Source organism: Schistocerca piceifrons, chromosome X, assembly GCF_021461385.2.
Source record: "Schistocerca piceifrons isolate TAMUIC-IGC-003096 chromosome X, iqSchPice1.1, whole genome shotgun sequence".
NCBI classification, from domain to species: Eukaryota; Metazoa; Arthropoda; class Insecta; order Orthoptera; family Acrididae; genus Schistocerca; species Schistocerca piceifrons.
Window position 1 is genome coordinate 439,225,747 of NC_060149.1, and position 12,746 is coordinate 439,238,492.

At 36.9% G+C, this 12,746-nt stretch overlaps 1 protein-coding gene across 2 annotated transcripts in view; it reads left to right on the forward strand.

Moving 5' to 3' along the window:
- The window catches only part of LOC124721337 (glycine dehydrogenase (decarboxylating), mitochondrial), a 308,726-nt gene that overhangs the window by 141,498 nt on the left and 154,482 nt on the right, over positions 1-12,746 (forward strand). For both annotated transcript variants that reach the window (XM_047246255.1, XM_047246254.1), the window contains exons 3-4: positions 9,400-9,535; positions 9,644-9,808. In XM_047246255.1, coding sequence (XP_047102211.1) covers positions 9,400-9,535; positions 9,644-9,808 — 301 coding nt within the window. The remainder of the gene's footprint in view (positions 1-9,399; positions 9,536-9,643; positions 9,809-12,746) is intronic.

A 12,746-nucleotide genomic window follows, 5' to 3' on the forward strand; every position in this document is an offset into this window, starting at 1 on the left:
CTGGGGTCTTACCCCTATGGTTTTGGCATGGCCTACTATGCCAGCCAGTGCCCTAACCACCTCAACAATTGTACTCTTTTCCCTCCTCAGGTGTTGCAACCCCGACACTCCACCTTGAGTAGGGCTTCAAATTGGAATTCGACTGTATGTAGTAGAGATCTTTTGCTCACACTTTACCATCCACTGGATCACTTCATACACCCCCACCTCTTATGCATGCTGACCAAAGGTTCAGCTAGATCTATCCCAATGTCCTATAACTTCGATTTACCTCATTTCCATAAGGTCATCTTTCTCTCTGTTATCCACAAGTACCAAAATTATATACACCAATGGTTTTAAAAATACCAGGAGGACAGGATACACTTTTATGTCCACTAATGACTATGAACTAAATACCAAGTGAGATCATATAGTGGTTAGCACACTAGACTTGCATTCAGGAGGACAAAGTTTCAGTTCCATTTTTGGCCATGCAGATTTCGCTAACAGGCACATGACAGGATAGTTCCTTTGAAAGGACACAGCCAGTTTCCTTCCCCATTCCTGAGCTTGTGCCAGGTTTTTTATGACCTCATTGTTGATGAAACATTGAATTCTCATAGGCTCGTACTATTATATAAGGAAAGTTGTTTTAGAACATCAGGTTATTACAGGAGTATGTAGGAATTTTTAGATACATAGCTGTCATAGGTGGCATGCTGTCATAATCAAGAGGTACAGGGATTTACACAAACTATGGAATGAAACACCAGTAGATAACATTTTTTATATATTTTCGTAATTATCTGCCATGCACTGTGCATCAAAACTATTGTGGACAGTCCGGCTTAAAACTGGCCTGGCAGTGGCTCTTAAATACATAAACAACAAACATACTGTATACATAAGTGCCATCAGTACATTTACAGATTTACAAGGCCTGGCTAAAATGTATCAGACGTTTGGCCAGAAAAAATATTTTGAATACCTGATGGGGTTGGGACCCTAATTCCCTTCAAAGTAGGCCCCTTGTGCTTGCACACACTTCGCCTACCGATCCTTCCACTGCTGGAAACACCTCTGGAAGTCTTCTTTTGGAATGGTGTTCAACTCTGTTGTCATGTTTCGCATTATATCTTCTCTTCTCTACTCTCAAAACGGGATCCTTTCAGTGACATCTTCAATTTTGGAAACAACCAGAAGTCACAAGAAGCCATGTCTGGATAGTAGGGCGGTTGGCGAACGGTTGTAATTCCCTGTGTCCAGAACGTCCTGTGCAATGTCAAAACAGAGGTCTTTTTGTTCCAGTGACAACAACTTGGGCACAAATTTCGCAGCCACTCGGTGCATGTTCATCAAATCATCATGCAAAATTGCATGTGCAGAATCTTTACTCACTCCGTCCTCTTGGGCAATCTCCCGCACAGTCAAACAATAATCTGCCTTCACCAAATTTTGCACCCTCTCAACAACAGCTGCACTCAGAGCAGTTTGGGGCCTGCCAGAACACTGGTCACTCTCCGCTGATGTGCGGCCATTTTTGAATCAGTTGAACCACTGCTTAATTTGTGTTACATCCATCACATCTTCTCCAAACGCCTACTGAATCTTACAAATTGTTTTGCTTTGAGAACCAACAAGCTTTTGACAAAATTTGTTGCAGTATCTTTGCTCAACATGTTCTGTTATCTTGAGAGAATTGATAATCCAATGAATATGTTGTGTAGCACCTCACTCAGTGACTGACAGACAGCAACTGACCCACTGGAAGACGAGGACAAAATTCATGCATGCGCATCAAGGTCTCTCTAACTTTACTGTGTACAGTGGCACCACACTGTTGTCTTGCATGGGAAAATCAAAGGTCGGATACTTTTTAGACAGACTTCGTATAATAAAGATTAAATATTCATGGAGTTTTAAGTGTGTTAACAAGGTCAGCACAAACAAAATACCTTAAGTAGTTAATGTTGTTGGATATTAATTTTTTCCTATATGAAAGTATGATCATATCTAAAATTTCACAACCACTTTTGAAATATGAAAATTACAGATAAAATACTTAGGTAGAGCAATGGCCTTTATTTACAAATTCCAATTCCATACATCTTGAAAATCATGTTAAATGTTGTGAATGTTTGAAATGTTTACATTTTGAATAATCGGCAATGTGGTTTTACATAGTTTTCTAGGGATTTCTACAGTACATATCTGCATAGTTTATTAAAAAACTGTGTTATACAAACTAACTACTGTCATCTTACAACTACTAAATTGACTGAACTGAAATATGTATACAGAAAACGTATTTCAACCAAACTTGGTACACATATCACTTACTGCCCGGAAATTATCACTGTTGGCGTAAGAACCCAGAAAATTCATGCCAACAGAAACTGCCACTTTTGATTTTGTTAATGAAGCCTTGTCTGCAATAGACCAGAAGGAACACGTATCATCAGAATGAGCACATATTAACAATATTTCAGGACCTCGCAAAGGCTTCTGGTGTAATGGACCACAATTTACTTCTTGAAAAATTGCAATATACAGGCTTGGCACACAAATGGGTGAAGCATACCTGAAAAGTGGAGAACAGATAGTAGAAATCATGCATCAGGAAGAAAACACTATGTACAGCTACCAATCTAAAAGAAAATAAATTAAGTACAGCGTGCCCCAGGGTTCTATTTTGGGTGCAGTGTTGTTGATATTTGTCAATGACCTAGTCATCCAGCAACTCCTAAAATATATAACATTTGTGGATGACACAAATGTATTGATGAAAGGCAAAACTGCTACAGAACAACAATATGAAATACAAAACTGTACCACACACATTGCAGAATGGTTCACCACTAACATTCTTATTGTTAACACAGAGAAAACTGTTGCAATGCACCATCATACCACACAAAACAAACATCCACTAATCCCCACCATAAATCTATTTAATAAACAATCATAAATTGTAAACTCAGCAAAATTTCTAGGAATATGGGTTCAGGACAACATGAAGTGGATCACACACATCAATTATATGAGCAAGAAGCTGAGCACGTTATGCTACAGCACAAAAATACTTGTTAGGTATACAACAAAAGAAATGTTTAAAAAATGTGTATTTATGCCCAAGCAGAAGAACTGCTGTGATATGGGATAATTTTTGGTGGGATTTCTCCAATAAGCAGAAGCTGGTTCATAGCACAGAAGAGGATTATTAGCACAACTGAAAATACTACATGCAGAAACTTTTGCAAACTCATTTTAAAGCACTCCAGATACTACCACTGCCATGCCTATACATGCTTGAGGTAGGTGGTTACATACAGAAAATTTCAGTGGCTAAAAACAACTTAGTATGTACAAATCAAGCAGTCCATGCATATGACACCAGGCAAAAACTGGACCTTCACAGTGAGCATCCAAGCACAACTCTCAGACAAAATGGACCATCAAAAACTGATAAAAACTCTACAATAAACTTCCCCACAACATAAAGACAATAAAGGAAATACAAAAATTGAAAGGGCTCTAAAAACATTTGCAGGTGAGATGCCATTACACTGTAAATGAATATCCATTGACATAAATTTAAATTATTTCCTCTATCTTATTATGTATGAAAAATTGCTTTTTTATCTATTGGACTATATATTAGATTGTACTATTATTTTATTGTATTTTATTTCAACAATTTACTGTATTGTATTATATGCTTAAAATTATTTATGTTGTTGAATCAAAAGTAAGCTATATCCTACATCAAAGAATTGGTGAATGGATGCTTAATAAAATAAAAAAAAAGCACACACCTATCAACAAGGTGGGGATGGAGCTGAAAAAGTAGTGTAGCCCACAAAGCACAAATACCTATACTTTGTCATCCAGCATCATAAACAGACAGTATCCACATATTCCACTGAATGTACCTACAAAATTATATTATTGTACAGCACATAACGCATGAGAACTTACATCATAACAACTGAGCTACATGAAAACAAAACTGCAGGGTGAAATTTGCAGAGATACAAGTGAAATATATGTATAAATATGAGTCAACTGACACACCTTCAGCTTATCTGCAAGTAATAACCAAATAGTTTTTATTAGGTACATGGAATTACATGAATCTATCTGGCACCAACAATTACCAAGATTGGGTTAATAGTGAGGTATGAAAATTATTGTATTTTTCTTAAAACAGTGAAAGCAGCATTAGTAAGATAATGAAAATCCTCAATAACATAAGATTAAAACAAAATACGTGACCATCATGTTTTGACCAAGAGGCTGGTTGAGAATGGTAAGATGAGTAAAGTTATATTAAAATGTTAAAAATTTTACTGAGCTCAGAATTGATATAAGTTCGTGCGTGTTAAGGAATAATAATAGTAAACACTCAACAAGTGGAAGTTTAAAGTGGTGCAAATATAGGAAGGCGATCACAAACATTTAATATTATGTGTGAACAGGCGATGCAGTGACTCCACATATCCACCAGAGTGGATCACTAGGTAAGCTAAGAGGGGCTCATGAAGTCCATAAGAAAGTGCCAAGTGGTGGTGATGAGAGCAGAGAAGAAGTACAAAGGCATATGAATACATAAAATAGAAGGGGAAATGCTTAAAATAAATACAAATAAAATAATAAGGAATACACAGGTTGAATCTTACATAAACAGTGATAATGATAAAGGTAAACTTAAACTATATAATAATTAAAAAGAAGGGGAACAAAGTAAAGTGGAATATATGAATATATAATGCTGTTATTATAAAGTAAACAAAATTAAATGCTCTGAAGCTAGAGCTAATGACAGCATAAGGAAACTATTGAATAACAAAGTAAACACCTGATAGCCGAAAGGAAAGAAGAGTGGAAGGATGGGGGGAGTGGAATAAGAAATAAAGAATTGGATATAAGGAACGAGGCAGGGTTGTGAAATAATGAATCTGTAGAGAAAGGTAAATAGGGGCAAAAACAAGAATGTGTCATAAACCACGCTGAACACAGGATTAAGTGTACCGAAGAATTGTGCACTTATTCAAATGTTGATAAAGCTGATATTGTAGTCACAAAAAACTTGATTTCTTATCACCAGTTGGTCATTGAGATATACAACTTTTAGAATGTTCAAGGAATTTAGTTATCTCAAATTATTCCAGAATAGTTCTTTATCTTTAGGGTCACAGTGTAAAACCTGGAGGGTGTCAAGAGTAGGTTCACAATGGCCACTAGTACTAAGATATTCTACAGTTGAGGATTTTTTTTTTTTTTTTTTGCATCCATTTTGGTAACATTGAGCTCTTGAAATCTTATTTTGACAGAACTACCAGTCTGCGTGTTAGGGAACAATGGGCACAGGTATGCTTATGCATACTGGAGTTGGAGAAGAAATCTTTAGTTCGCTGTTCATTGTGGACGAACGTGTACTGAATCCTATCGCAGATGTAGAAAGAGACTAACATGATGCAATTTGAGGAAGTTGCCTAGTCTATACAATGTGTCACCCAAAAAGGTAAAGTGACATAGCTGAAGTCTGAAGGAGTACTATGAGAACTGATTGTGTTATTCAAATTTGCTTATTTTTGACAAACTACCTAGTCTACTAGGTTGACATTATAGCCATTAGCTTTGGTGGTATCCTTCAGATTAGTTAATTCATGTTGTACTAAATTAGGGTCTAAATGGATGCTAAGTACTCAATCAATCACACAACCAATCACTGAGTAATTGCTGTTGGAAGTATTTGTTCTCTAATGAGTTGTTGAAAAATGTGTGCTCAACAGCCAGCTAAACAGTTCCCCTTTGCTAGTGCCTTTTTGTTTATACATATATGTATGAAAAGAAAAATAGTTTTATGAGATGATTCTAAGGAGAAATACGAGCTCATCGATTTCATCAGTAATGAGTGCACTCTTCTTTCTTAGATTATCAACAATAATGTTGATAGTTTCATTGATAGGTATGTTTGTGTACAAGTTTTTCACATTGAGAGAGACTAAGCAGCAGATTGTGGGAACTGCTTTATTCTGAAGCTTATCAATGAGCACCTTGCTACTTGAAATTGAGTAAATGACATGATAAACAAAATATTGTCTTAAGATGTTAGGAACAAATTTGGCAGCAGGTTCTGCCAGGTTACCAATACAATTAAGAATGAGGTGAACCAGAAATTCTGGTTTGTGTGTCTTGATTTTGGTGCAGATGGCTGGAATCTTGGATAAAGTACATTTAGCTTACTTCGATTTTCTGGGGCGATAATGTTACTGCAAGCAAACCTTACCCTTATCTGCTCCTACCACTACAGCTTTGTGCTCCTTAACATTCCTGTTGATTGATTTTAAGACTATCTCTTCCAATATTTGTTTTAACCATTTCCCTTTCTATTTTCATATTTCTATGTACTTCTGCTCTGCTCCTAGTGCTGCCACTTGGCACTTTCTTAGACCTCAATAGTCCCCCTTAGTTTTCCTAATGAGCCACTAACTCTGGTGTTTATGTTGATTCGCTGCATTGCCAATTCACATGTATTATACATCAATAGGACTCTTGTTCCTCAGTGGTAAGCATTGATGTAAGTTCTGTACTGAATGGAGCTTTAATTCACTGTGTTGATTAACTTGTTTTAAAATGTCCTTCAGAAAGTAATCAGTGAGTTAATTTAAATGGTCAATAAACACAGATTTCAATTCTTCACTCAGCTGAAAGTTATTGTCTTCTACAACCATGTGAAGAGCAGGGAAAATTAAATGTATATCTTTATCATCCAACTTTTTCTTCCACAATCTACCTGAAAGCTGAAATCTTGTGTGACAGTTACAGAATGTTGATCTCATTACCTTGAAGGGATACCTTCCATAAACTGAGTTTTAAAAGCTTTCACAAAGAAACACGTGCATCAAAATGTAGTCACTGTCTATGAACTTCACGGAAATATTTCTGTTGAACAAGGTAAAAGTAAAGTTCAGTCCTAACTTCATAAATCATTTTCAAAGAGCCCGATGCGAAAGCTAGCAAGAGCTACTGTAATCAATTAGGGACATGTACTCAACTGCCATAGTAATGCACATTTGCTGAAAACACCTTAGCTTAAGTGACAGACATTTAATGAAGTGTACAACTTTGATCACTGATTGAAGAAGCTCATGAAAAAACAGGACTCATGCTTTATAATGCAAGTGTTTCTTGGTGAATGGAAGTGTGTACAAAGAGCTTGCAATCTGGCATAAATGTCAAAGACAGCCACACTGTGGTCTTCATCTGTATAAATGCCTACACAATTTTCCCAATTAATATTATTTTCTTCAATAAAGAGTGTAGTATTTCAAAGAAGTCTGTTGCTTTTGTTCCAAGAGTAATTTTCCTGTGCATATCATTGTTTGTCTATGGCTTCATTGGATGAGTAGCGAAATCACCGTTACCTTGGAGTTTTTCCAACCATTAATTGTCAACTATTAGTGGTTTTGGCCACATAAAGTATTCAATGACTAATAATGTTGCCTTACAAAGGCATATTTGCTAGTTGCTTAGCAGCTGACTCATGTATTATATGAAATAAAATATCTTTCACTATATTTTGAGGTTTCTTGCTATTTGCTACACAGTAGGCATCTTTGTGAAGTGAAAGATGAGCCTTTGCAGGAATCATAACTTTGTGGTGAAAGTTTTTTTTTCTTTTTTCTCCATGTCTTTCAAATTGTGGGAAAGGTATTCTCATAGTTTGTTTGCCAAAGTATTGTGATTTGACTCCAAATGTCATTTCATTTTATTACAAAACATGCTTTCAGCAGCTAGGACTGTGAAACAAATGATACACTGGCTCATTCAACATGTCCAACTGTAGTACGTGTAAAACCAAAAGCTGAGTAATTATTCTCATACCTCCTGAATTTTCATCTGTTCATGTCTTTAGAGCTGCACAATAGATTTTGTACTTACATTTAAAAATTTATCCATGCTGACATAGAGACAAAAATCATCACAAAAGACAATAAACAAGTAAAATTATCTGCATTCAACAAAACTAACCTTCAAACTGATTGTTACTTAATAAAAATAAATGAGTTGTGTAGTAATATTTGCAATCCAGCACACTGTCACTGTATCACTACTTTCTTGCCAGCCCGAAAGAAATCAATACCAGTGCACATATTGTTCCTTTGCTTAGAAAGCAAATTAACCAAATTATTATTTTTGTAAAACCACTACTACACTCCCATTGTAAGGCTGCGATGCCTCTGGGAGCTGTGATGCACAGTCTGAAAACCCCTGGTTTAGAGCCTGTTTGCATCACAACCTCCTGACAGTTTACTGTGTCACCTCAGATTATCTCTCTTCTGACAAAGTAACCCTTACAGTGATGGGATCAATGAAGGAAGTTGTAAGATGAGAAGCTTAGCATAGATGTTGAGGATGTTGAGAGAATAACAAAGTTAATCTGTTTGTTGAGGAGAAAGTGCTGGACAAGTTGATTTCCATTTTCAGGCGTGATTTCAGATAATTATAGCTCTTAGAGGGAATGTTTTTGTTGTATTCGTAGCCATGACAGTACTGGGTAATAAGAAGTAAATCACTGATGTGATAATGAAAAACATGTAATGTTGAGTTCTGTCACACCAGACAATAAATCTATTTGCCTTTGCCAATTTTTGTGCTCTCTCTCTCTCTCTCTCTCTCTCTCTCTCTCTCTCTCTCTCTCTCTCTCACACTCACTCTCACACACACTATTGCCACACTGTGCAGACCTATCAAAATATTTTTTACCATATATATCTTCCATTTTATTACTTCCTTACAACATTTTGAAGTTATACTTGCACAAGACCTAAGGGTCAGTTTTAAAGTTTCTCTTAGCAATTTAACTACTTTCCATTTTCAAACAAAGTTACTACTCCTTTTTCTGCCATTATTAATTTCATTTTCAGAGTTAACCATTTTCTGTAAAAATGATCTGTATAAATCAAATTGATAGCAACATTTTTTTTTTTTTTTTTTTTTTTTTTTTCCAGCATTATCATAAATTATGGTACATAGATCCACAAGTCTGAACTACAAATTGTTGGCGACAGGGGTTACTTCATTATGTAAAGTATATACAGCACAATCCTGTTTGTAAGCTTAATGCAATGAGAAATGCCGAATTTTGTAAATCTATTCAAGTTAAACCAGTAGAAAAAGATGGCATCTTAACAGAGTTAGGAAATGAATGTTTCCCCTTTTCAGTATCTGTTGGCTAAAATCAAGTAGCCATGCTGTAAATTAAATTTTGGTGTTGCACACTTTAGCAGAATATGTATCAGTATTGAAAAGAATGCTTTGATGTTTTATACTTTTATATAAATGCAAATATATTAATTTCAGTGATATCACTATAAAACCATCACTGCCAAATATTTACTTACATTTCAGGTGAATATGAGCTAATAAAACGTATCCAGGAGATAGCAAACAAGAACAAAGTGTGGCGTAGTTATATAGGCATGGGTTACAATAATTGTTGTGTTCCTCACACAATTATGAGAAATATATTTGAAAATCCTGGCTGGTATGTATTTGAGAACACACATACTATTTAAAATACTTTAGTTTATTAGAAAGATAAATGGATTCCAACATATCAGTCTGATTGCCAGTTGTTCTCTCTTTTTCATAGGACCACACAGTACACACCTTATCAGCCAGAAGTAGCTCAGGGGAGACTGGAAGGGCTGCTGAATTACCAAACAATGGTATGTGACCTCACAGGCATGGAAGTAGCTAATGCTTCCCTATTAGACGAAGGTACAGCAGCTGCTGAGGCTATGAGTCTATGCTACAGGTAACAGGGAATGGCAGTTTTTAGAAAATTTAGAAAAAAAATTTCTGTGCTGGCTTATGAGAGAAAAATATTGGTGCTGGCCGTGGTGGTCTAGTGGTTCTAGGCGCTCAGTCCAGAACCGCGGGACTGCTACGGTCGCAGGTTCGAATCCTGCCTTGGGCATGGATGTCTGTGATGTCCTTAGGTTAGTTAGGTTTAATTAGTTCTAAGTTCTAGGCGACTGATGACCTCAGCAGTTAAGTCGCATAGTGCTCAGAGCCATTTGAAAAATATTGGTGTTCATGAAGCTGAGCATGCATTATTGATATTTAATAGTTGCAAAACTATATTACTAAGGACTGAAGACACAGCCTCAGTTAAATCTTTATGAGTATTAAGGGGATCAATCAGTAAATCCCAGTTTCTAATCCAGATGTTCACACTGTTAGCATCATAACCATCTTGATGGATAATTTTGTGGTATACAAATACAGGTTTGTTGCTCTCCATTACTTACTGCCGACAATATGGTTAGTCGGTATTTACAGTCCTATATAATAAACGTATAGGCAATGGCCTTGTCGCAGTGGATACACCAGTTCCCATGAGATCACCGAAGTTGAGCACTGTCAGGCATGGTCGGCACTTGGATGGCTGACTATCCAGGCCGCCGTGCACTGTTGCCATTTTTCGGGGTGCACTCAGCCTTGTGATGCCAATTGAGGAGCTACTCGACTGAATAGTTGCAGCTTCGGTCAAGAATACCATCTTACACAACTGGGATGTGAGTAGAGGGTAGTAGGCAAACCCACACTAGTTTTGTGATGGATGATGAATGATGAAATAATTTTGAGAATCCACAAAAAATGGCTCTGGTTATAGTTGAAGAGATGTCACGCGAGCTGCGAAGGGGAAGAAAGTAACTATGCACAATGGTACTGCAAGAGGTAGGGTGAACACCCCTACTACTACCCACCATAAATATGATAGGTCCTTAAATGGCACACACCTGTAACATAAGACTGAATCCACTTATGTTAGTGACACTATGGCTGATAGCCATTCTTTGTGTCTTAAGACCGCTTCAGTTATCACTCCTTCTTACATTATTACTCTCACTGCCGTGGTACAGTTGGCCTGTGTACTGACAATGAATTATTATCATTATCTCAATAGTTAATCCTCCTTGTCTGCTCAAAAATGTGTGTAATGAGAGGCCTACTGGACTTTATAACAGGAAACTGTTCTTTTGTGTTGCAAATCAACTATCCAGCTTGAATGTAATATTTGTGTTTCTGAAATACTATTTCAGTGTGGCATAAATTAGATTGATTGCATTTTAAATACAATATGAAGGTGATCTAAGAACTGTGTGCTGATACACAGTACAGATACTATCAATTTTGAATGTTTTGAATCCTTACTTGTTTGTTTTTAATTAGAGTGTACAGCTGTAATTTTTACATGGCTTCATAAAACAAACTATGTTTTCATGACAATCTGTTAATTATTTCAACAATGCAAAGAGCATAGGCAGATGGTGGATTAATTAATGTTATGATCAGTATGATCACAATATTTAATCATAGATTTAAATATTAGTAACGCATTTGGCACAAACCCACTTTCACCACAGCATTCACAATAGTTGCTTCTTTCCTTAGAAACCAGTGCAAGCACATTTCCACTCTTGGCTGTCAATGTAATTTTGTACACATACACATCATAGTAGGTATGTAAAGGACCAGAGTTGCAATTATCTGTGACATAAAACAACCACCTGAGTGTAGTAGCATTGTTCATGTCTAGTGTTGTTACTAGGCCTAGTATTGTACATAAGGGACATGAAGATTGTCAGATGTAGGGTGATCATTAAAAGACACAGAGATGCCACATACTTGTATGGGACAGTGTTATCAGTAACCATACAGTTTGAAAGGGGTCCGCGTGTGGGTCTCTATTTAGCCAGCTGGACAAACCGTGCAACCCCAGATTTGTGGGGCATTTAAATGTGACAGTGGTTTCATGCTGGACTGCATGGGGAAATGAGAGCACATATAGCTGTTGTCAAGGTACTGGTTCACCACATCTCATCCCCACAAAAATTGAACACTACGGCACACCAAGGACGTCTGTACCTGGCATCCAAGACCAAGTAATAGACTCCATGCAACATTCTGTCTCATCCTGCACAATTGGTCAGATACTAGCAGCAGCTGGACTGGGAATTCCCATCCCATGTGTAGTTCACTGTTAACACCACAACACAAATGGCTGTGTTTGGAGTGGTGCTGTGACCGGGAAGCTTGGACTTCTAATGAATGATTTCACATTGTGTCCAGCAATTAATTACATTTCTGCATTACCTCAGATGACCTTTGTTGGTGAGTGTGGTGGTGATCTGGAGAGGAGTCCCATTATTCCAATGTTTTGAAGGGGCACAGCAGTGTTATTTCTGGCATCTCAGTGTTGGGAGCCAGTGTGTATGACTTCAGGTCACAGCTAGTAGTGATTGACAGAACTCTGACAGCACAACAATATGTCACAGACATTCTAGATCCTATCATGTGACAGTGTCATGGTGCCATTTTTCAACTGGACAATGCTCATGTGTGTAAGGATTGTCTGAGGGATGATGAAGTACTGCCATGGCCAGCAAGATCCCGAAAATCTCTCCTCAATAGAACATTTGCATGACCAGCTGAAATGTCAATTCTTTCTAAGTGCCAGTATCAAGGATATCAAGGAACAGTTAAAAGAGTCATGGGCCAGATTGCTTAAGAAGTCAAATGAATGGCATTACAATACCTATCCCAACCAAATGGGTACATGCATCCAGGTCAAAGCAGGTTCAACATCATAATGGTAAGCTGGCTATTGCTGAAAAGTTATTTTTTAATAGCTCAAGTAAAATCACATACCCTCTCAATGTGCAAAGTTTAATTTTGTTTTCTCTTCC